The 26,319-nt window shown below is 42.4% G+C and overlaps 1 protein-coding gene across 13 annotated transcripts in view; it reads right to left on the bottom strand.

Moving 5' to 3' along the window:
* The window catches only part of LOC138755303 (receptor-type tyrosine-protein phosphatase delta), a 1,191,445-nt gene that overhangs the window by 560,723 nt on the left and 604,403 nt on the right, over window positions 1-26,319 (bottom strand). For all 13 annotated transcript variants that reach the window (XM_069921133.1, XM_069921109.1, XM_069921060.1 and 10 more), the window contains 3 exons: window positions 24,238-24,392; window positions 5,856-6,141; window positions 4,294-4,472 (listed from right to left, as the gene is read on the bottom strand). In XM_069921133.1, coding sequence (XP_069777234.1) covers window positions 4,294-4,472; window positions 5,856-6,141; window positions 24,238-24,392 — 620 coding nt within the window. The remainder of the gene's footprint in view (window positions 1-4,293; window positions 4,473-5,855; window positions 6,142-24,237; window positions 24,393-26,319) is intronic.

Consider the following 26,319-nt stretch of genomic DNA (forward strand, 5'->3'; position numbering starts at 1 on the left):
TTTAGACTGTTTGGAACAGAGGAAAGAGGGATCTTGGAATAATGGTTCAGCATTTCTTGAAGGTGGATTCCCATGTAGATGGGATGGTGCAGAAGGCTTTTGGTATCCTGGCCTTTATAAATCATAGCGTAGAATATAGGAGCTGGGGGGTGATGTTGACTGTTTAAGGCATTAGTGAGGCTAGGTTTGGAGCACTGTGTGCAGTTCTGGTCTCCAAATTATAGGAAGGATATAAATAAGGTTGAGAGGGTGCAAAGAAGGTTTACGAAAATGTTGCCTGGATTGCAGTATCTTGAATATGGAGAATAATTGAGTAGACTGGGACTTTATTCATTGGAGCATAGAAGGTTGAGAGAGGATTTGATAGAGGTATTTAAAATTATGAAGGGAATAAATAGAGTAGATGTGAATAGGCTCTTCCCCTGAGGGTAGGTGAGATTGGAAGTTATGGGTTAGAGGGCAAAACTTTAGGAGTAATATAAGAGGATGCTTCTTCACTCAGAGAGTGGTGGCTGAGTGGAATGATCTACCGGAAGAAATAGTTGCGGCAGGGTCAGTTCTGTCATTTTAGAGGAGGTTAGGTGAGTACATGGATGTGAGGGGGTTGGAGGGTTATGGGCATGGGAGTGGGAAGGTGGGACAAGTGGAGTTTCACGTCAATCGGTGCGGACCAATAAGGGCCGATATGGCTAGTTTCCGTACTGTAAATTGTTATATGGTTATGGTTAATGACATTCATTCCAACATTGTCGTTTTTGTCTGTGCAGAAGGTATCATTGTGACAAAGGGGATATTTAGAGGTATGGTAATGTAATGGTTATATTATGATGCAAGTAGTCCACAGAATTGGACTACAAGTCTCTGGACATGCTGGCTAGAGTATTAAAGTTCAAATATCAAAATAGATCTGGACTTAAAACATTGGCATGGTGATATGAAATGGCAAATTTGTCGTCAAAATCCACTTGAATCACAATTGCCTTTTGACAAGTAAATATGGCTAACAGGTGACTCCAGATTGGCCACAACATGGTTATCTCTTCAAGTCATCTAAAATGGCACAGCAAGGTGCTGGTCTGGGAAGCTTTTGGTGTGCATCGCTGTGCAGCATTCCAAATTATTAAAGAGAGATCCTCGAGGGTAAGACATTACTTTCTGTGCCAGTGCATAGGAAAGTGCCAGCAGTCGGATTACATGGGACAGAAGCACAAGGTTGGGAGGGAGTGTTGTGATAGGGCAGGTTGCCAGCAACCACTGATTGGAAGGTGGACTCTTCCTGAAGCTGTGTTCGGTGAAACTCTGGGCCCCTGCAACCCACTCCGCAATTGGATCCTTGACTTCTTCATTGGAAGACCGCAGTCAGTATAAATTGGAAACAACATCTGCTCCTCACTGATTATCAACACAGGTGCACCTCAAGAATGCATGCTTAGTCCACTGCTCTACTCTTTATACACCCATGACTGTGTGGCCAGGCTCAATTCCAATGCTATCTACCATTTATCGATAACACCACAGTTGTCGGCAGAATCACAAACGACAACGAGAAAGCCTACAGGAAGGAGATAGATCAGCTTGTTGAGTGGTGTCATGCCAACAATTTTGAACTCAATAGTGTAACAACAACCTTGCGCTCAACATCAGGAAAACCAAGGAGATGATTGTGGAATTCAGGAGGAACTCAGGGGACATGACCCAGTCCTCAATGAGGGCTCAGTGGAGGATAAGATCAAGAAATTCAAATTCCTGGGTGTCAACCTCTCCAAGGATCTGTCCTGGAACCTCCACGTTGATTCAATCATGAAGAAGGCTCACCAGTGGCTATACTTTGTGAGGTGTCTGAGGAGATTCGGTATGTCACTAAAGACTCTTGTAAACTTCTACAGGTGTAACGTGGAGAACATTCTGGCTGGTTGCATCACTGTCTGGAGTGGAGGACCCAACTCTCAGATAAGAAAAAACTCCAGAGGGTTGATAATTCGGCCTGCGACATCACAGGCACCATCAAGGACATCTACATGAGCCGGTGTCTTAAAAAAGCAGCTTCTATCCTCAAAGACCCCCACCATCCAGGCCATGTCCTCTTCTCTCTGCCACCATCGGGGAAAAGGTACAGGATCCTAAAGACGAGCACTCAATGGCACAAGGACAGCTTCTTCCCCCTCCCATCAGATTCTGAATAATCAATGAACCAAAGAGACTGCCTTACTTTTCGCACACTATTTAAAAAAAAATTATTGTTGTAAAAGTGTTTATTATGGATGTTCGTACTATGATGCTGTCGCAAAACGTTGAATTTTGTGACTTGTTCATGACAATAAATTCTCATTCTGAGCGATGGGCATCTGGGATTCTACCTCCAGGTGAGGTCCGCCTACCTGAGGAAGGATATACTTGTGACAGATTAAAATGCAATGTAGGCATGCAAAGGTGTCTTTGTATTTGAAGGAAAAGTGAGTAGAGAGTGCCTGTACTCTCAAATTTAGAATGGGAGACAAACGCATTGGCATACACAATATTCTTAAGGGTACTGACAAAGAGTGGGGATAATGCACTGGAATGAGTCGCAAAAAAGTGGGAGGTCCAATTGCCTTACTTTTCATGCACAATTATTGTTATTCTTATTTTATTTTTTATAGTAATGTCGTAAGATGGTTATAATATGAACGTTTGCTCTAAGACGTTGCTGCACAACAATGAATTTCATGACTTGTTCATGACAAAAAATCCTGATCCCGAATGGAAAAGCAAATTGTGCAAATGATGCAGACGTCTGCAGAGAGCTACAGAAAAGTAAAGTGAGAGGCACGGCTTGGTAAATGTGAGGTCACCCACGTTGGAAGGAAATATAGAAGATCAGATAAATTGCAACATGCTGTTGTGCAGAGGGACTTGAGAGTGTTTGAGAATGAATTGCAAAAGGTCGGTTAGCAGGTGCAACAAGTTTTCAAGAGGCTGGAATGTTGGCCTACATTGCTGCAGGGATTGAATTTAAGAACAGGGGCTTTTGGTGCAACCGTACAGGGTACTATTGAGGCCACACCTGCATGTACTTCTCGTCTCCTTATACAGTACATTTCTGATTATCCGAAACACTTGCAACTGGATGTGCATCGATTAACTGCATTTTTCGGATAACTGAGAAATGGCTTTAAACAGCCCAGTAGCTTCAGCAGAATACATGAATTGGCCATCGCCGATCCCCGATGCCACCTCACTCCTTTCGCTGCCATCCCCACCTTGCCTGTCCGATGTTGTCGCAGCCACCCCTCCCAGTTCCGATGCCACCAAAAAGTCAGTCGTCCCCCATCCCCCCCTCCCCCGCAGTTGGTCTAACGCCCTCCGATTAGATTTGTTTTGACACTGACTATGGGGACAGCGGAGAACCAAGTACAGTGGAGGGTTAAAGAAGAAATGGAAAGAGAAAGGAGAGGAAGATATCTGAAATGAGGAGAATCTCCCCATGTGCTGCCTGACCTGCCAACTTCCTCCAGTCGCTCACTGATGTTACCAAACTGGCGCTAACATCATGTCAGATCCCCACATGAACACATCAGGTAAATGTTTTTTTCAACTTGTGATGTCGTGTTGCTACCAAAAATGCTTTCAGATAACTGAGAATTTCGGTTAGGTGGTTTCTGCATTATCGGAAAATTACTGTAGTGCAGAGGAGTTAACCAGGTTGATTCTGGAGATGAGGGGTTTTGCCTTTGCAGAGAGATTGATTTGCTTGGGTCTATGCTTGTTGCAATTCAGAAGTTCTGGATCTTGGAGGGAGGCAGGAAAGTTACTTCCATTGGAAGGTGAGACATGAGCTAGGTGTCACAACCTCAAGGGAGTAAATTTAGGATGAAGATGAGGAGGTACTGGTTTCCCAGAGAATAAATGAACCGGTAGAATTCTCTGCCAAGGATGCAGTAGAGGTTCCTCATTTAATTCATTGAAGACACAGTTATTTTTTATAGCAGGGGAATTAATGGTTATCGGGGAAAAAAATCAGGTTAAGTGGAGCAGAGTCCATTGCCAGATTAGCCATGATCTTATTAAATGGCGGAGCAGGCTTGATGGGCCAGATGTCTGACTCTTGTTCCTTTTACTTATGCTCTTCTGTTCCGACATGTGGCATTTAAGGGAATCAAAGCACACACATTTTATGCAGGAAAGTAGCACAACAGTAGTGGATCACCCAGGATCTTATTAAATGGTACAGGAGATAAATAGGGGCTGAACGAACTCCTTTTGTTTCTATTCCCTGATATAACCCTATGTGAGACGTTTGTTGTTTCCACTTACCTGTAACCATCGATGAAACTAGCATTGATATAGTCTGAGCCCTCGACTCCTCTGATTGGCTGTAGACATACTCTTGTGGATTCATATGGCATAATATTAACAAGGCGATTCTTGAATTTGTTACATGGAAGATTGGCACTAATAAATCTTGATGTGTGAGCTTTAGTATTGGCTAGACGCTGTGGAAAACAATACAAAAGGTTTTAGGATGAGGTGCATTGAAGAGCTCAAGACACAGGATCTGCAATCAGGATAAAAATGAGCGCAGCATTCAATGAAGAAAAATGATGGGGAAGGAAGTAGCGTGTGTGGAGGAATCAGAATTCAGTGATGAGATGGAAGCCTTCATTTTCTCTGGTAGAAATGTCAGGTATCTCATGCTTTCTAACTGACCATCAGCTCATAGTTGAGAGTCTCATTCATCACGGCCACAGAAAAGACAGTACACTATTGGGAAAAAAAAATCTATTTGGCATCCAGTCTGGTTCATGGTCATGAATGCTCTGTGCATTTTCTGCTCTAATCCTCAACACCTTCAGCTCAACAAAGGAAAGGAGAAAAGCACCTGGGGCCTTTGATCACGCTGTGTTCATACATATTTGTGGTGATAACAATCCCAACTCACAAGATTAGACACAACTTTTCCTTTGAGCATACTGACGAAATTCTATTGTTTAGTGTCATGTTCCAGTGTAAAACACAATTCAATTTCAATAAGCAAAAACATTTGATGCTTTTGGATCACTGAAAGACTTTGGACTGAGCACAAAGGAAAGAATCTTGCCAGGTAACAGGAGGCGCTTTTACACATCAGCAAAAGAGCAGGAAATTTTCTGCTCCAGTGACAGTGTAAAAATGTCGAGAAGGAATTTATTATGTAAATTCCACCCTATAATTTTTCTATTGGGACTGCTACACATTTTTATGGAGCGGCTGCAGTGTAAAATGACCGTTGCCACTCCATAAGAAACAGGCCAAATGAATACAACGTTCCCCCTCTGACAAACTCCGCAACACAGGAAGGCTGTGTAAAAGTGCCCTTGTGTAAATGACCACATTGGGACACACCGGAAGTAAGTATGCAATTTTTTTTTCTGGTATAATTTCGAAGTTTCTGTGTAAAAATGCCAAGGGAGAGAGATATAGGGGAGCAGGAACCAAATGGATTGCTCCAACGAGCTCAAGCATGGCCTGCTTCTGTGCAGTACTCAATTGAATTGTTTGTTGCCATGTAATCTGATGTACAGTGAAAAACACTGCTTTGCATACTATCCAGGCAAGCCGTCTTATAATTAAGTCCAGAAGGTAGTGCAATCATAAAACGGAAGTTAGAAAATAGAGTTTAAAAACGATGCAAGGGCAACGATGAGGTGAGGTTTGTGAGATTCAAGAGATCATCTTAAGTGAGGTCCATGCCAGATCATCCTTAACTTATGTGATGGCTCTGAGGAAAAAAAATGATGATAAACATTGAGCTAAGTTATAAGGTGATGAAATATGGTGACGGAGGAACTGTTTACAACTCAGGTTAGAGTTGCATTTAGAAAGAGCTTCATGATTACCTTGAACTCCAGTTCCATCCCGGTGACGTTTTCTCCTGGCTCCACTTGTGTCAGCTTTTGGATGTATGCGTACAGGTTTCTTGCTGGCACTTCGGTATTTCCACAAGTCACTGCTTCAAGCAGTGCATCATGAATAAAGATATATTGGTCCTCAGTCTGAACCATGTAATTCCTCTGTGATCTCATTAGTGTTACGTGACCATAAATATCTACAGTTTTCTCATGCTTTATTCTCTCTAACATGGCATCTATTACAATGAAACACCCGGTCCTTCCGACCCCAGCACTGGAAAAACAAAAAGAAAGACAATATCAAGTTAGTGGTGCCAAAGATCCTTTTACTTTGTGCATTTCTCAGAACAAGACCATTGCAACCTCTGGTCTTCGGCTTTAATTAATCTAAAGGTAATACATTTTGTGACCACAAAAGTAATTTCAGCTTAACATTATCATAAAGAGGCTATAAAATTTAGCAATGAACTGGCAATGTTTTCAAATGAGCAAATTTGTTTCATACAGTTTCATCACTGATTTTCCCACCACTAATGATAACAAATAACCACCACTTGGGCATAGTAAGTTTAATTTTTTTGCAAGGAGACTGATGCCTCCAGATAAGTAAACTGGAGCAAAACAAAAAATGTTGAAGGTACTCAGCAGGTCAGGCAGCATCCACTGAAGGCAATAGATTTTCAATGTTTCTGACCAAAACCTTAATCAGGAATCATTTGATTGTCAATGTCTGAGCTAAAAGTTTTCATCAGGAATTTCCATGTCACTTTCCCTGTAACTTGTGTGTGTAAACCCTACATAAACAGGTACCCATTTCAAGCCAACAACAGCTTAAAACAGATATATGTTTTTATGAACTAACGCAGAGACTCATACAGAAGACCACCTTTCAAAATACTGCAATGGAAAGCCTCTTTTTCAGATTTTAATTGCATTCAACACTCTGTTCACAAGCAAAGTACATAATTTTTAATTCTTTTTCATTGTTCACCAATTTGAGTGCAAAGGTTCACAACTTTGAAAAGCACCTTACAAATGATTGAACTCAAAGGTCAAAGAGAATTGCAGTAATTAAGTCCACTTCATCTCCACCATCCAGTTAGTTTTGCTCCTCCCAAGATACATCAGCAGACTGATGGTGCACTGTTCATAAATATGTTTTGGTTGTATGTACAGAGGACATGTTTAGAATGAATGGTGCATTACAAATTTTGTTTCCCAAAACAAGTCATAGCAAGCCTCATAGATAGAAATGAAAGCGATACTTCATTTGTTCCTCACACAATATTACTTGTAGTTATTTTATTTAAAAGTGCTGAAATATATTGTTGTTTCATAATTTTCCCCCTATTTCAAATTCAGTAAGATCTTTTTAGTGATGTAGTATTTCTGGCAGCTGAATTTGTGCCATAAAGCTGAAAGGAGAAATATTTCAAAGCTGAAATTTTAATTTGTAAGTATTCTGTGGCAGAAGCAAAGCAGAACTACCCAGCTCTCAAGGAGTTAGGTACATATGTTTTGAAAATTTAGACACACAGTAAGGTAACACCCCACGAGCCCATGCCGCCCAATTCACTTAACCTACGACCCCCATATGTTTTGAAGAGTGGGAAGAAAGTGGAGCACTCAGAGGAAATCCATGCAGACACAGGGAAAACGTACAAACTCCTAACAGGCAGTGCTGGATTCAAACCCAGGTCGCTGGCTCTGTAACAGTGCTATGCTAACTACTACGCTAACCATGTTGTAGCAAACTGACTGATGGTCTTTCTCACCTAGGCACCTGTTCCTGGGTTGGACGATATCATGATGAGGGGTAATTGTCATATACAGAAGTACAAGAACAGATAGAAATACAATAACTAATCAATATGGAACACAGAAGAGTGCAGAGTTGGAACAGGCCTTTCAGTCCACATCTCTATTTTGTACATGATGCCCAATTTATACTAAATCTTTGCTGCTTGCATATGCAATTAATTATCTATTTCCTTCACATTTTATATTCTCCCAAATCTTCATAAAAGCTACTATTGTATTTGCTTCCACCTGGGAGCCTGTTCCAACCGCTTACTCTCGTGCAGAGAGAAAAACGCCCTGCACATCTCCTTCAAATCACCCCCCCGACCCAAGCCTTCCCTTCCCCACTACCCACCCACTCGCTTCTCCCCCCCCACCACCCACCAACCCACCTTCAATGCATGTCCTCCCCATCAATGCCTTTCATAATTAGATAAGCCTCTACCAGGCTACCAAATATTATTACCATGACACAGCTGATTAGCATAACTATTGTGAGTGATGACTTGTCTATTGTCAATAATGAGAGTTAGCCTGTTCGTTGCACAGGGTGTGTGTGCTTGAAATTTGAAAAAGACAGATCTGAACTCAACCAAACTGGCAATTGTGGCATCAAAGAAACATAAAGCACATTGAAATGGACCTTTAACTGACCTCAGGGCATTTGGCATTTTACAACAATTAACCACTTTTGAAATGACTGCATTCATTACCAACTAATTTTGTGGTTTGAAATAAGTAACACATCCAAAAGTTCAATGCCCCCTCAAAGTAACCTCGGCTGTGCACTTATCTCTGAGTGGCACACAAAATATTAATCTGCCTCAAAGGTAAAAATCACTCTGATAATAACACAATGTACAACGTATGGATGAGGTTACATGCTCAAGTTTCTGGAGAATCACTTGAACCCATTAACTGCTCCAGAGTGTCCTGAGCTTTGAGCTACGCTGACAACCGCATCTAGGAAGACCATGAAGATTTTTCAACCGGGTCAAGGTCTGAATTCTGTCTGACAGTGTTTGCGCAAGCTAACATTCCAGGGCCAACTATCCAAATGCTTCAAAGGGGGCACTGGGTGGAAATGATTCACCTGAGAAGACAGCTCTATTCGATGTGATGGTGGCCACCACAGAGTTCAAAACATCACTTGTCATCAGAATGTCAAAATGTAAAAATACATTTTTACAGTGGAAAAGCACTCAAGAGATAGAAGAAATTAAAACAGGGAAGGGAATAATAATAATATGGACAGGTAGGAATGTAAAGTTGACAACATTTTTACTTCAAGTGGGGAAAAACACAGAAAAAAATTAAAACATTGGCTCCAAATGTTGTATTTGAAAATGTGAAGTATTATTGTGTGTTAATAATGAGAAGCTCGAGGCACTCTACAGGTCAGGCAGCGTCTCTGCTTAGAAATGGTCAGTCAACGTTTTGGGTCGGGACCATTTCTCTCCATGGATGCTATTTGACCCTCTGAGTCCCTCCAACTTCTCTTTGTTCACTCAAATGTCCAATCTCTCTTTATAACCTGAAATACCCCACCCCTGAATTTCCTGTTCAATTGCTTGTGGTACAGGAACTGAAGATCCTCAATAATGTAATCAAACAAAGGAGGGACTCAGCAGGTAGGCAGTATCCATGGGGACAAATAGTCAGTCAATGTTTTGGGTCGAGACCCTTTATCATGACCATCTCTCTCCATGGATGCTGCCTGACCTGCTGAGCCCTCCAGCTTCTCTTTGTTTGCTCAAGGCTCATCATCTGCACCTTTTGTGTTTCTCTATAGATGTGGATTGACTATTTTGGTAAAACAATGCTGCCTTTAACACAGTGATGAATGCTGGGGAAAGACGACATGGCAATAGCTCACTCAATGGTTCAGATGACAAAGGTGCAATCAAAGTTGGAGAATTCGACAGCTCAGAAACGGGCTCTTTCGTCTCCACATGACCGTGCTAGTGCCATTTACCTGCTTTTTGCCCATGTCCCTCTAAACTTTTCCTGTCCAAATATCTTTTGAATATTAAAATTTCCCTGCCATTATTACCTCTTTTGGCAGCTTGTTCCACATACCCACCACTCTGTGTGAAAAATGTCCCCGCTCACGTCCTTCTAAAATTTTACCCTTCTCACTTTAAATCAATGCCTGCTTGTTTTCGATTCCCTTATCCTGGGAAAAAAAGGCTTTGAATCTTTGGTTCAACATTTGTTGATATTGTCTAGAATGATTAGAGAGGAGTGATTATATTTGAAATGGAAATGATAAAATAAAATGAATAATCATTTCCCAGCAGCTGTAAGTGAACTGAGGAATGTGTTAATGACAATATTCCAGTTGCCTTTCAATTACATATCTGAGCAATGTAATCGTTGTTGCTACATCAATTCTCTGGCACATTTTATTCTGGACTGTAGAATTCACAGATGCATTCCAAGTTTGAAAGGTTTTAGTCTCCCTGGATAATCTTGAGTCGTGGTGCAGTAAGAGGCCAGTTTGAGTAGGGAGAGTGCAACGGTGACTCAGGTAGGCACTGGAATCCGCACAGTTATTGTGGCCACAGAGGCGCTTCCAACTGGGTCAATGACTGAGGATACGGAGTGACTCTTTGTGGCAGATTCCCATCCACTTGCTGGTGACCTATCGGCTCCTGGAATGGTAGAGAGCTGCTGGGAATATATCTTATTGGCATGTTGTGTTGAAATGCTAAAACTTCAAGTTTGGCCATGATTCATCTTGGTTTTAACCACATGGTTCTCTGTGATCCCAAAATAGAGCCAGAGAATTTTTGCACAGATGTCGCAGTACACATGACAATAAATTCAACTTAAATTGGAACCATTGCAAGAACACATCATCAGTCGGGTCCAACTTGTGGTGTAACACTATTGGCGGGACAACAAGTGGGCCGATAATGTCACAGGGTGGGACTTCCGCATCTGGGAGAGTTATGCATTTGGCGGGCTCGGGACCAGCAGGGGATGCCTGTGCTTGTAGATATCCACTAAGTGTATGGTAAAATAAAGCAAGCTACGAACACGAATCCAAGCTTAAGGTAGTTTTTATTATGAACATCTATGAACCCAACACGACATGGTGTCAGAAGTGGAGCGTTGAGCCACAGAGAGAAGGACATGCTGTGAAAGAGTAAAAGTGAAAGAGATGAGCTAAGATGGAGGATGGGCCTAAACACATAGAGGATCCCAGATTGGGAGTGGTAGCACCACCAACAGCGACTTTCATGATAAAATCTCTAGAACCCTTTGACTTCTCAAAGACACAGGAGTGGGAGAAGTAGACAAGAAGTTTCAAGCGCTTCAGAATGGCAAGTAATTTAAATAATTCTGCTGAAGCTAACCAGGTGAATACGCATGGTGAATAAGGTAGTGGAGGACATGGACAGATTGTTCCTTGGAGAAATAACATCTGGCAAGGTTACCTTGTATGGCCAACATTAACATCAGAGGTAGTAAAGTACCTTCAAAATCAACACAGGGGCTGATGTTACAGCCATTCCCAAACAAGTGTTCAAAAGAATTATACCCAGAGATGGCAAGCTAGGAAAGAACACAGAGGCCACTCTACAGTCTGGGGGGGAGTGAAATTGATGGTCCTGGGATTGTCAAAAGAAACGCTCCCATACAGAGAGAGGAGCACCACAGAAGAAGCGTTCATGGTGAGAGACTTACAAGTGGCACTATTGAGCATACCAGCTTTGCTGAGACTCCAGCTAGAGGCCAAATTGGACCCCCTAGACCAAGGGACAGTCAGAAAGGCATACCCCAAACTTTGCGACAGGCTCAGGCAAGTACAAAAGCCATATGTCACCAAACTCAAGCCGAATGTTAAACCATTTTCACTGAAAGTACCTCAAAGGATCCCATTGCCGCTCGTGGGTAAACTGAAGAGAGAGCATGAAAAATGGAGAAGCTTAGAGCTATCAGCCACATAGAGGAACTGACAGAGTGGTGTTTCAGCATGGTGATAGCACAGATGTTCACATTTGTGTGGACTTGACACCCTTGAATGGATTGGTGTGCAGAGAAAGGTTTATACTTCCTTCGGAGAATCAAACCCTAGGCATGCTCACTCATGTACAATATTTTACTAAGATGGATGTAAACATTGGATTTTGGCAAATTTTTTTGTCCAAAGAATCAGCTCTCTACTCAACATTTATCACGCCATTTGGCCGTTACTATTTCATCCTCCTACACTTTGATATCTCCTCTGCCCCTGAACACTTCCAGATCAGAATGTTGACTGAGTTTACTGCAGGCCTGTAAGGATTTGTCTGCCACATGTTCAATATCCTCATGTGGGTACCACGAAGGACCAACACAATGTGAAGGTCCATGTACGCCTAGAACGAGTAGAAAAGGCAGGGGTCACTCTCAATATGGCGAAGTGTGAGTTTGGAGGGAGGAAGGTGAAACTTCTGGGGTACATCATCTCAGCAGATGGCATGAGACCAGATCCAGACAAAACGAGAGCTGTGCAAGACATGAAGGAGTTAACAAGTATTAGTGAACTCAGAAGTTTCCTGGGTTTGGTGAACCTACTAGGGAAGTTTATATCAAATCTGGCTGAAAAGGACAAACCACTGAGAGACCTGTTGTCCATGAGCTGGAGACATGAGCAATTGAGGACATTTAGTAACCTCAAGCGAGAGCTATCATCCACACCGGTACTTCAGTTGTATGATCCAAATAGGCATCTGAGAATATCAGCTGACGCTTCAATATATGGACTGGGAGCAGTATTACTACAGAAGGATGGAGAGAATTGGTCACCAGTTGCTTATGCTTCCAGATCGCTAACAGAAGCAGAGCAACAGTATACATCGCTGGAGAAAGAGGCATTGGCACTGACTTGGGCTTGCAAGAGATTCAACCATTTTATTTTGGGACTACAGTTAGAGTTGGAGACAGACTACAACCCACATGTGAGTCTGCTAGGGGGGAAAGTGCTGGATTTGATGCCACCACGGATACAGAGGTTCAGGATGAGGCTGAGATACTTGTGCACGATCTCATATACACCTGGGAAGAACCTCACACCTGTGGATATACTTTCTCCCTCCCCACTACAAGAAGGAATCACAAGTGCTGACAAAGACCTCATGGAGGACACCAATATTTATGTCGAGACAGTGATAGAAAACCTCCCAACAAGCGACAGATACCTGACAGAGCTCCGACAGCAACTATGCACTGACAGTGTATGCATACAGGTCGTGAAGTACTGCATTGGAGGCTGACCAGACAGAAATCAGTTACAGGAACCAGTTAAACACTATTGGCAAGAGAGGACCGTTCTGAGTGTACACAATGAACTACTCCTGCGTGGTACGAGATTAGTTATTCCAGCTAACATGCGGAACGAGGTACTCAAGAAAATACTTGAGGGCCACCGGGAGTTGTAACGTGCTGGGAACATGCCAGTGAAACAGTGTGGTGGCCAGATCTGAATAATCATACAAGTGAGATTTTTCTTGAGGTGCAAAGAGTGCATCCAGGAAAGGACAAATGAAAGAGAACCACTGATGCAAGTTAATTCTCTGACAAGCCATGGCAAAAACTTGGCACGGACTTATTCACTCTTGGAGAGAACACATACTTATTAGTGGTGGACTATTTCTCTAGATTCATAGAAATAGCACAACTCAGCCTGACACAAGCTACTACTGTAATTGTTCATTTAAAATCGATGTTTGCACGCATGGCATTCCAGAGACGTTAATAAACGAAAACGGTCCACAATTGTCTGGACAAAACATGAAAGCCTATGCAGTGGATTATAGGTTTGAGCATGTGACCAGTCACCCAAAGTATCCACAAAGCAGTGGTGAGGCAGAGCAAGCAGTACAAACAGTGAAGAACCTGCTCCTGAAGGCAAAAGCTATTAGCGTACAGAGCCACACCACTGAGCAAAAGCTACAGTCCAGCCCATTTACTAATGGGATGTCACCTTCGCCCCATTCTACCGAACCTTCCAGAGAGGTTGCAGTCAGAACTACCAGACCTCCTACAACTCCACAACAAGGAGAGGGAAAAGAGGTGTAGTAGTCTAACAAGAGATACAGAATGAGCAATCTGGAAAAGCTGGCACCAGGAGATGAGCTGTGGATCTCCGATGCAAGACAGCAAGGTACAGTAACTTCTAAACACCATAGCCCACAAGAGATACTGAGACAGAATCGCCAACATCCCGTGCCCATACCAGAATCTCAAGGTAAAAAGCGAAAAGAGCACTGGCTGGAAATGGACACTCCTGCAAAGGCAGGTCCAGAGACTCTGCTGACTGAAACACAGAGTTTGCCTGGCATAGTAAGAATGAGGTCAGGCCGAGAAGTAAAGAAACCACAGAGATTAAATCTGTAGAGACTGTAAAACACCCAGAGTCAAGAAAGACTTGTGTATTGCAAACATTTTATGTGGATTTGTACCTGAATGTGTAAAGGTAACTGTAACAAGTGAAGCCACAGAAAAGTGGGCTTTGCACGCAAAGTAAGAGGGATGTGGTGTAACACTATTGGTGGGACATTGATGATGATGATGTCATGAGGCGGGACTTCTGCATCCGGGAGAGTTATGCATCTGGCAGGCTTGGGATCAGGATGATGCCTATGCACGTAGATATCCACTAAGAGTATGGTAAAGTAAAGCAAGCTACGAACGCAACTCCAGGCTCAAGGAAATTTTTATTACGAGCATGTTTGAACCCTACATGACACAACCAATCTGTCTCACATGCCACATGGAGAGGCTTGAGGAGTTTGGGCTATTCTTCTGAAGGTAAACTTGATCAAGGGATTACTCACTTGCCTTTTTTTCACAGGCATCCCTGTTAATTGGCCATTCAGTGTCCCGGTTAAGAAGCCATTTTTACTGTTCCCACTGGGCTACTTTTAACCAGGACACAACCTGCTTTCACATTGACCACAAGTCATCCCCAGGGATAGGAGAGGCTACCTTCAACCAGGATGTCCAGGGAAGTAAATCACAAAATTCTGTCGACACTGTGGTTGAAGTAAAATCACAAAATGCCGGAGAAGCTTAGCAAGTCAAACAGTGTCCTTTAAGTAGAAAAGGCGAAGATACAGAACCAACATTTCAGGCTTGAGCTCTTCATCAATGTATAATCGGCACACCAGCATCAGGTGACATTGGGGATGTGAGTAGGGGTTGAGGCGTCAATCCCCGGCATGATTTTGCATGATTTGCCGCCGACGTGCTGATTGATTCGCTTTCCCACTGGACCCTTAACCAGTAAATTGACCATCAATTCCTGGGACAAGGTGCCACTGAAAAAGGGGCTACTGTCTGCCTGATCGACTGTGATTCTAAAGATGGAGAAATGGCAGCAAGAAGAAAAATCGTATCAGCCAAGTAATTTTAATGGAAGGTCATTGACCTGACCTGTTCTTTTCTGCACAGACATTGCCTGATGGCGCACATCTCCAGTGTTTTGTGTTTTAGTTTAGCAGTTCCAATCTTATTGGTAGATGCTTCTATCCTTTCCTGGACAGTGACCAAATGTTTAGTTCACCTTATTTTTCCAAGACAGTAGGAATTCAGTGCAATGAATGAACCATTTTGATTGTTTACGGGTAATCAGATAATGAAGAATTAGTTTCCCTGTCCCTTTGTTAATAAAATGAGATATTTCTTTTTTGCTGCCTAACAATATCATCAATGTGCTTTTAACAAGGAATTTATACGACGAAGAGAGGAAAAATCCCTGGACCTTAAATAAAGGGTTCCTTGTGCATATTTTCGTCTTTTATAATGGACTGGAAATTGAGCTTAGGAAAATAAAATAATGGGACTGCTATTTAGTTCATTGATCATGTTTTGTCATTCAGTACTATTTAGATAAAGCTGCCAATTCAAGCCACACACTGCAGAGTTCAAATGGTAAGCTTTTACTGTGCCTGTATTTTGCCTGCCCATCAGTGCCATTAAAAAATAAAGAGGGCTTTTAACATGGAAGGAGGAGGAACATGAAGGCTCTCGATGCTAAGACTATTGTTTTGAAATTTTTACCCGTTGCGATGCTTAGGTACCAACCCCAACAGTAATCAAGGGTTGGGGAAGTCAAATCGTCATTATTCCTCAGCCGGTGCAATTTTTGCTCAATACAACCAATGGGGCAGTGTGAAAACAAAATCGTAGGGGCTGGATGGGATGGACAAGAACATTCCAAATACTCTTGGATGGTTGAAATACTGAGTGGGGACAATGACTGTCCAATCGTAGGTAATGGAGGTTCTGTAGGTGTCCACTCCAGTTTCAAACCTTGGGAAGGTAGGGGTTTTTTTTCAGATTTCTTGTCAGAGTACATACATGACTTCACATACAACTATGAAATTCCTTTTCCCTGCAGGCATGGCAGAATTACTACTAATTGGCAATGCAAAAATTAACTGCACATAGCGTGAATATGTGAACACTCAAAAGAACTATAAACAGATAGAAAATGCAAACATACTGACTGCATTACAGGGAGAACAAAGAACATCAATAAAGTGCACTCAAGAGTCCTTAAATTCATCCCTGATTGAGTTTATCATTGAGGAGTCTGATGGTGGAGAGGTAGCAGCAATTCCTGAACCCGGTGGTGTGAGTCTTGTGGCACCTCTACCTCTTTCCTGATGGCAGCAGCAAGAACAGAGAGTGTGCTGCGTGATGATTACAGCTGACCTCCACCTACAGCATTCCCTGAAGATGTATTCAATAGTGGGGAGGATTTTGCCTGTAATGTCCTGGGCTGTTTCTATTACCTTTTGGAAGGCTTTACGCTCAGGGGTATTGGTGTTCCCATACCAGACTGTGATGCAGCCAGCCAGCACACTTTCCACCACATACCTATAGAAGTTTGCTATGGTTTCTGAATCAAATCTCAGCAAACTCCTGAGGAAGTAAAGGCACTGATGTGATTTTTTCATGATGCTATTGGTGTGTTGGGTCCAAGAAAGATCGTTCCATATAGTTACTCCTAAGGACTTAAATGTGCTCACCCTCTCTACCTCTGAACCCCCAATGATCACTTGATTGTATACCTCTGGCTTTCCTTTCTGGAAGGCAACAATCTACTCCTTAGCGTTAGTGACATTGAGTGCAAAATTGTTGTAGGTGCACCATTCAGCCAACTTTTCAATCTCCAACCTGTATGATGACTCATCCCCTTCCTTTATGCTGCCCATGTAGAATCGTTGGCACATTTGTAGATGATGTTATTGTCATACTGAGATACATAGTCTAGGGTGTAAAGTGAGTAGAACAGGAGGCTAAGAACACAGCCTGTGGTGCTCTGGTACTGATGGAGATTGTGGAGGAGAAGTTCTTATCAATGTTCACTGATTGTGGTTTGGAGGTGAGAAAATTCATGATCCAATTATGCAGTGGGGTGTTAACTCCCAAGTCTTGGAGTTTGCTGATCAGTTTGAGGGGGTGTTAAATGCTGAACTCTAGTTGATAAAGAGCATTCTGATGTATGCATCTTTGCTGTCCGGATGTCCCAGGGAGCTTTATTTAGAGCCAATGAGATGGCATCTGCCATAGACATGTTGCTGCAAAAGGCGAACTGGAATGGTTTGTAGAGCTTCGGGGAACTGTGTCTTTGGATCAAAGCTAAGTGGCCAATGTACCAGCTGCATTTGAACATCTCTGTACTGCCCCAAACATAAGCTACTCTTGGACCAAAAGACCTGTCTGCACTATTGCATCACATCTTTATCACATCACATACTGCAGACTATAACAGCTCCTTTTTTAGTACTAACCACAACTGTGAATATTTGTTTATCTATGCTTTTATTCGCAAGATCACAGATATAGGAGCAGAGGTAGGTCCATTGGCTCATCGAGTCTGCTCTGCCATCCTTATCATGAGCTGATCCATCCTCCCATTCAGCCCCAGTCCCCACTCATATGATCGCTTTGTCTGTATTTAAGTTCAATGTGGTCATTTAATTTATGTTTAGCTGCAGCAAGTGAAAACCAGTGCATCAGTACATTATACTCACATATATGAAAATAAACATCATATCGTACCAAAGAGGCCAGTGCCTTTCTCCCTGCCAATGTGGATGGATTTCACCCGATGCAGTGAGCAATTTATCGCAAGAGGCAATTGCCAGTAAACTACCATTTGTTCAATCTGTCTTCTGGTGTTTCAGCCTTAGGGAACCACATCAAGTCAAGGGAACAAGTTTTAGAGAATGCTAGGATGGTTATCAACTGCACAATTTTCCCCGAACAATTTAGTCTGATTTGTCAGTGATTGGGAGCAGGCACAACCAAAACTCAGCACCAGGAAGAGACAGCCTCCAATCAGCAATGTATTGCACATGCAGTGAATCCACATGAGCCAGTTTACTGACACCGAAAGCAGAGGTACCACCCAAATAACTTAGTGATTTGTTTCAAGTTTGTACCAGTACAACCCAACGAAACCATGTTCTTCGGTCCACATTGCAAAACAGGGGAAACACACATACTGGCAAATGCAGTACTTATAGACCTATATTTAAAATAAATATTACTAATAAACAGTGGAATCTCGTAGATTTGTTTTAGCCCTTCATCAGTCATTCAGCGGCATCACTGTACGTGGGAAGAAGCTGTTCCTCAGACTGGTAGTTCTGGCTCTAATACTCCTGTATCTCTTTCCCAATGGGAGTAACTTGTAGTTGCTGTGTGTGGGGTGGTAGGGGTCGTCACTGATTTTACGAGCCTTCTTTAAAGAATGATCCCAGTAAATCACATTGATTGGGGGAGGGGGTGTGGGACCCCAGTGATCCTCTCTGCCATTCTTATGGTCCTGTGGATTGATCTCTGATCTAATGCTCTACAGCAACCATACCACCTTGTGGTACACCAGCCAGTATGTTCTCAATAGAGATCCTGCTGAAAGATGACCGAATGGTAGCTGGTGGCCTTGCCTGCCTCAGTCTTCTCAGGAAGTGCAGTTGGTGTTGCGCCTTCCTGACAAGTGAGGGGATGTTGTGTGCCCAGGATAGGCCATGACTTAAGTGGACTCTGAGGAGATGCCAATGATCCCCTCTGCTGATTTTATGGCCTTGTGAATTATAGACGATAGACAATAGACAATAGGAGCTGGAGTAGGCCCTTCGGCCCGTCGAGCCAGCACCGCCATTTTACAGATCATGGCTGATCACTACCATCAGTATCCCTTTCCAGCCTTATCCCCATAACCCTTAACTCCTTTGCCCACTAGAGTCTTATCTAACTCTCTTTTGACCTCCGATCTAATGCTCCACAGCAATCATACCACACAAAATGATGCAGGAACTCAGAAGGTCAGGCAGCATCCACGTAGGTTTCCCCCAGGTGTTCCAGCTTCCTCCCCTTGCCAGAGACGTGAGGGCTGGTCGGATGCCCATGTAAAGGTGAGAAGCAAACAATAAAGTGGGAACAAAGTTCACTTGTCAGCTGACAGGCTGCAGGATTTTTTTTCCATCTGACCTATTCCCAGTCTGGAATCTCACCTGTAGTAACACTGAGACATGAACACTGAACGGCCAAATGCCAGGTTGATAAGAAATGTAAGGCGTCAGCTAAAACACACTATTTCAGTAAATTGCTTCTTTTTGCACAGGTGTGTGGTGGAATCTGATGGGGGCTGATGGGAGTGTGGGGAGATGAACATGGGATCTGGGTAGGATGAGTGTAAATGGGTGCTTGATGGCCCACACAGATTCACCCACTGTGCTGTACGGCTCAATGACTGAACTGGGTGGTTTGCATTTATTGGTCACAAAATACTTGGTGCAGTCAGAAGGGTTCTTTTGTGAGTAGACGAACAGGTGATCTCTTACTTTTATACAGCCCTTTTATAAGGGCATCATTTACAGAGTAGAGGATCAATTAGTATTACCCAAGGACAACATGAAAGCACTGTTTATTTAAGAGCCTTAACAACAGTCTAGTAGTTCATGGTCACCAAAGCTGACATATTACTTCTCAGACATCTCCTATTTTTTTCTGCTGTGAGTTGGTTCTCATCTATTTCTTTCTCATTCTTTGTTTGTTACTGAGTTTTTAATCACCATATTTGAACAGGGGTGGGCCCTGATACAGCTGGAATGGAAGGGGTCAACAATGATGACATCACAGCCCATGTAAAGGTGAGAAGCAAACAATAAAGTGGGAACAAAGTTCACTTGTCAGCTGACAGGCTGCAGGATTTGTTTTCCATCTGACCTATTCCCAGTCTGTAATCTCACGTGTAATAACACTGAGACATGAACACTGAATGGCCAAATGCCAGGTTGATAAGAAATGTAAGGCGTCAGCTAAAACACACCATTTCAGACAGGCTGCAAATATCTCCTCACTCTGTATTCACAACACAGTTATTATTAATCATGTAAATTGCTTCACGTTTTCCCACCAAATTGCTGTGCTCTTTTCCCTCACTGACTGGTCATTCTAATTCAAACTCCATTAAAAAACGACCCTATTACATAAGTTCCGACAAAAATGGCAAAAACCAAGAATTCTTCATTCAGGTGTCACTGATGAAAACAAAAAGCAAGTTTGCAGCAACTTTGATATGTATGGCAACATCAGAACAGCTAAACTTATAACAGGGATGGATCCTGATACAGCTGGAATGAAAGGTGTAAATATGGATGACACGGCAGCCCATGTAAACGTGAGAAGCAAACAATAAAAGGGGGGGGTGGTCAAAGTTCACTTGTCAGCTGACAGGCTGCAGGATTTGTTTCCGCATGACCTTATGTCAGTGTAACAATCCCTTGGCTAAGCTGTGAGAAGAATGCATTTGCTTTTTCAAAGGTGAAACATTCATTCTTTATGTGAGCGTGTGAATCTAGGGAGGCACGGCACTGGAAGAACTGCTCCCTTACCTATCCATACACTCTGGCTCAGTACAATTTGTGTGGAGTTTCCAGGTCCCACCAGGGGATGTGTGTGTTTTCCCAGGAGCTCCCACACCCCAGGGACATGTTGGCCATGAGAATGATTGGCCACTAAAATGCTGCAAAATATAGGTGAGTGTGGTAGAATCTGGCAAGAGTTCATGGATAACTGGGAAGAAGAGAACACACAGATAATAGGCAGGGAATGGGATTTCTTCACGACCCCTCAAACCGCCGCTGTGCCCAACAGCCTGCGGGAGCTGGAGGGGAGACATCAAGGTAACTCTGTTCGATTGTGAGGTAAGTTTCGCTAGTGTTCGAGAGTGACCTCCTTCTACATTGTTCAAGAAACATGGACAAATCTAGACTTTACTGGATGAGAGCAGGGTTGAAGTTCAGTCATAAAAATCATATGGTACATCATAAATTCTGAACATGAACCCATAATACAACGATAAACTGGAGGATTATTTTTCCACGAATCAGAAGGACAGTTTGAGGGCACCACTCTCACTTTCTTGATGTTGTGGAAATGAACAATGGCTTCTTTCAGATCTACTCTCCCTGCAGAAATTTTAGATTTCACTAGAACCTTCCCGAGGGTCCACTTATTTTAACTGTTCTTTCTTAAATGCTGCATCTCTCAGTGCCTTCTTCACTGAGTCAGTTAAATTCCTGCTGCTGGATGGTATAAAAAAACCATTACACATAATCCTGAAGCAGTTTCTCTTTGCCTAATGTGTGCAGCGTGGATTCATTAACTGACAAGGGGCTGCTGGCAGTTTTTCCAATGATAATGAGATTACAATGGCAGGTTCTCCTGAAAACCCTCAATAACTTCATTAATGGATGGAAGCATTTTGCACTGAGGAGCACCATTCTGATCCCTGTTTTTATTCATGATCTTTGTTGAGGTAATCCACAATGAATCCCAATTCAATTTCTCTACAACTGGACCATTCCATCTCCAAATATTTATCCAGTTTTCAAGCTAGAGGGGTGTGAACAATCCCAGGTTGGATCCATGACTATCTGACTTTAGACAAGCCAATCTGCTCAGATGACATCATCCTTGGGGATCAGGAAGTACTACGGAGTATGGGTGCGTCGACTTCAGATGAAAAAAAGACCAAGTTCACGTTTAAGACATTCATTCATTAATGATATAATTTGTTACAATGTTCCATGACTCAGCTCAATTACAACTAAGCAATCAATTTTTAAACCATGATTAGATTTCAAATTTATTGTTAGAGGACATACCTGACACTCACAAAGAACCCTGAGATTCCATTATCCTGTGAAAGCAGAACTACCACTAATTGGCAATGGAAAAAATAAACTTCACACAGTGTGAACATGTAAACAATCAAAGGAACTATCAACAGTTAACAAATGTAAACAAACTAACTGTGCAAAAAAGAGAGAGCAAAGAAAATCAATAGAGTCCCTAAATTTGTCCCTGATTGAGGGGCCTGATTGAAGAGGGGCAACAGCTCTTCCTCAACCTGGCGGTGCAAGTCTTGTGGCACTTGTACCTCTTTACTGAGAGCAGCGGTGAAAACAGAGCGTGTGCTGGGTGTCTTTGATGATTGCTGCTGCCCTCTGGCAGCAGTGCTCCCTGTAGTGGGGAGAGTATTGCCTGTAATGTCCTGGGCTGTGTCCACTACCTTTTGGAGGGCTTTATGCTCAGGGGTATTGGTATTTCCATACCAGACTATGATGCAGCCTGTCAGTACACTTATGTCACAGGAATGGCAAGTGATATGACACTGTGAATCTTTCTGGGATTCAGTCACTGAGTTAAAAAGGTGTGGATTTAAGTCTCAGTCCAGAGACTTGAACCTAATAATTTCGGCTGATACTCCAGTGATGGATCAATTCTCTTGTTTTCTCTTCTGTCCTATCCTCATTCGATTATCACATTTTGTCTTTTGGACTTTTCTCCTCCTCCTATCCTTTCTTTCTTTTCCCTAGCCCTTTAGTTCAGGCACCTGCCTGCTTTTCACTCGTACCTTGAAGAATGGATCAGACCCGAAATGTGGTTATATATCATTACTTCATATGGTCACTGCAAGACTTGCTGAGTACTTCCAGCATTACTCTGTTTGCATGAACATGTTGAATTCAGATTACTCCTGAACTGAATTCCAAAATGACCTAAAATCTAACTAATTTACCTATGAATGAATCAGTCATGCCATATGAAAACCTGCCTTCTAGCACCCTGTCCTTGCCAATGTCCATTTGCATCAGTCCCATATCAAACCCATTTTATTCTTCCCACCTTCCCAGGAACATTGCACGTTCTGCCAAATTCTACCACTGACCTGCACAATAGAGAGATCATTCTTTTGGGATATGGGAAGAAACCAGAGCATTTGGATGAACCCCTTGTGGTCACAGGGAGAATGATCAAACTATGCCCAGTTAGCAGCAGCCAAGGCCAGGACAGAATATAGGACATAGGGGTAGTGAACCTGCAGCTCTACAAGATTCACCATTGCGCTGCCTTGTCAACAGTGAAATGTTGACTGCCTCTACCATTTGAATAGTTTGCTCACCATTAATTTATGAAATGATTATTTCTGCACAAAATAATGAACTGATATTTTTTCTATGGACACTCAAAGTTAAAGGTCATCAAAATGTTCAAATCAGTCAGTGTATGAGCCACACTTATGAGTGCAAAGATGAACATTAAAAGAACAAAAATCCTCAGAAGAAAATCTTCATGATGTTTCTGAAAGTGTAGATGAGATGAAGGATAGCGCGCTGAGCATAGCGGTTAGCGCAATGCCATTACAGCGGCAGTGACCTGGGTTCGAATCTGGCTCCGTCTGAAAGGAGTTTATACTTTCTCTCCGTGTCTGTGTGGGTTTCCTCCAGGTGCTCCAGTTTCCACCCACCCTTCAAAACCTATGTGGTTGTAGGCTAATTGCTGTACTTGGGCAGCGTGGGCTCATGGGCTTGAAGCACCTGTTACCGTGATGTATGTCTAAATTTAACAAAAATGTAAAATATGTATCTCCAATACTTCAGCAAGAAACAAAACTGGACATTGAGGACATACCAAAGTCCCTGTCTCTGCCTGTGTTGCAGTACAACTAATAAACTTAAATTCAGAACAAGAATCTCTCCAGGTGGTGAAGGTCAGTAAAACCTGTCCTTAAAAACTGGATGACAATTGAATGTCTACTGCAATTTAAATCCAATTTAAAAAAAAAGAAAGGCAAGAGAAAAATCACAGGCTTTTCTGTCTCTGCATTTGAACAGCTTACTCACGGAGGAGCTCAGATATCTGCTGTGATGGTCAGCAACATCTGTGATTCTTGACAATGCATGCTGCAGAACTGTGCAGAGGGATGCCCTCAAACAACATGTTCAGTGGGATGCAGCACTTGAACTATTTAATGCACCTCAACTGGCACTAATCAATTTTGAACCACCTGTTTCTTAGTCTTTCAGTGGACATGTACACCACATATTAACTTTCTGCTCTAATGGTGGGAAAGAAATTCAAGCAATTTGTTTGCTATTGGCATCTTTCAGCAGATTTCATTGTATTAAGTTTTAAAAGAAAAGTGAGAATTTTTTTCATGGAAATGAGCCAAAGCTGCTGGGTTGCAGTGCATTTGTTTGAAGGCATTGCCTACCTGCAATGTACAACCATCGGCCCAGCGTCTGGAGGGTTGCAAGCTTTCACTCGCCGGAGGAAGGCCAGGAATGGTGTTGGGTGTTCTGGGACACCATGATCAGGCCACGCTGTAAACTGGAATTGTCGCACTTCCCTCTTTTCACTGGAGCCAATCTGTTTGGACAAGGTGAGGGCTCAGTTACAAACCGATCATCACAATTGCAACAGTGAACTAAAACTGGTCCAATTTGAACAGCGTAGCAGATGAAGTTTTCCATTGTCTGATGTATACAAAAACTTCCTATCATTTGTCTTTCAAAGTCTATTAAGCTCGGTCTTCCACAACCCCTTCAGGTTTAACTACCTCAAGGGGAATTTAGACAGAAACTGAAGACATCTGATGAATGTCAGGCTGCTGTTATTCCTCCACTTCATGAGACAATAACTATGAATGCTTGCAGAAGGATGTAACAAAATGTGTATAAGACTATGATACATCTGTGATTCAGAGGGAAAAGATCTCCCTTTCACATCATATCTGACAACATGGCAATCATATCTTATGAAATCAGATGCTCTTTGCTGTTGACAGGATTATCAGGGATAAACCCTGAGGAAAAATAAGGTTGAAGATCTTTTGTGAGTCTAGGCAGGGGCACAATTTGTTCACCAAGTGCACTGGTCTAGAATTGCAACAGACAAACCTAAAATAGTACATTTTTGAGGAATTAATGGTGAGGCTGAAGGTCACGTCTGCTGGAATCAGGAGAAGCAAGCAATCTGCTGGAGGAATTCAGTGGGAGAGAAAGACTGGAGATAGCTCGTATGACGAAGACAGGGTGGGAGGAGTTGGACAGAGGTCAGTGGTGGATTGGTGATCTAGGGAGGGGTATAGAGACAGTCAATTGGCTCAATGATAAATGGAGACAAAGGATCTAACTACCCTCTGGCAAGAGCCCACCTGTAATGTGCTTTGCCAATGAAGTTCAGCTGCTGACATGCTATGAGACTCAGTGTACATTATATTTGGCACAGTGAAAAGGGTCCTTCTTCAAACAATCTAACATGTTATCTCTAACAGTCATACAGCTGTATGAAGAGCACAATTTACAATGAAAAGACAAATCAATTAGCACGAAACAAGGGCTTCATGTGAGCACTGTTGTGCAGTTCATTCAGGAGCTGAATGGCTTTAGGGAAAGAGAAGGGAGGAGCGAGAAAGAGAGGGTGCTGGGGTGTGATGGGTCCTTCAGGGCCAGATTAACTTAGTAGCAAAAGCTGCATATGCTACAGGCCCCACATTTTCAAGGGCCCCGCACTAAATGCTTGCAAGTTATCATTTCTGATTCAGTAATTCTGCTCTTGCTCTATTACTATAGTACTATACTGCCTCCAACTTTTATGAATGACTGGGTGTTTATGGTTGTCAATTTTAGCCAATTATCAGCTTTAATTGAGGGTTATTATTTTAACACAGTAATTAATGGGAGTGTGGTATCTATGTGATACATGTACGACGTATAAATATGAAGGTATATGAAATTGAAGTCAGAGCCGCTGCACAAAGATGGAAATGAAAATGCGCCTTAGCTGAATGATGAAAACACACCTCAGGCCCTCAGTCAGCTGGCTGGTTTGTTTACATGTCAGGGAGCTGCATGTGCCAATCATTACGAACGTCATTAATAACGTGATATGAATAAATAATTTTGTTCAAATTTTACTTTACTGAGTTAATTAAGTATATGTCTAGACTGATGAGAGAGAGTGGTTAGTGATGAGAAGATATGGTGGATGTTTCAACAGTTTTATGTGGTAAGACCCAGTTCATGATAATTTAATTTCCTAATTTTTTCCCCTAATTTTCAGTAGTCCAAACCTATTCGGGAACATACAAGTTTGGATTAGACTGTGAGGTTCAACCTGTATTTACCAATTGAAGTGAGTTTCAATAAGCAACTAAACAGATAATTTTCAGAACTCTGTTCCTGGTATGTTGTTGGGTGCATGTGATCCACACACACTCATAGCCATTACAGTCACATAAATTTGCCATTGTTCACTCATCTTTGTTAATACAAATGTCAACACAATTGTCGTA

This window comes from Narcine bancroftii, chromosome 1 (assembly GCF_036971445.1).
Source record: "Narcine bancroftii isolate sNarBan1 chromosome 1, sNarBan1.hap1, whole genome shotgun sequence".
Classification (NCBI taxonomy): domain Eukaryota; kingdom Metazoa; phylum Chordata; class Chondrichthyes; order Torpediniformes; family Narcinidae; genus Narcine; species Narcine bancroftii.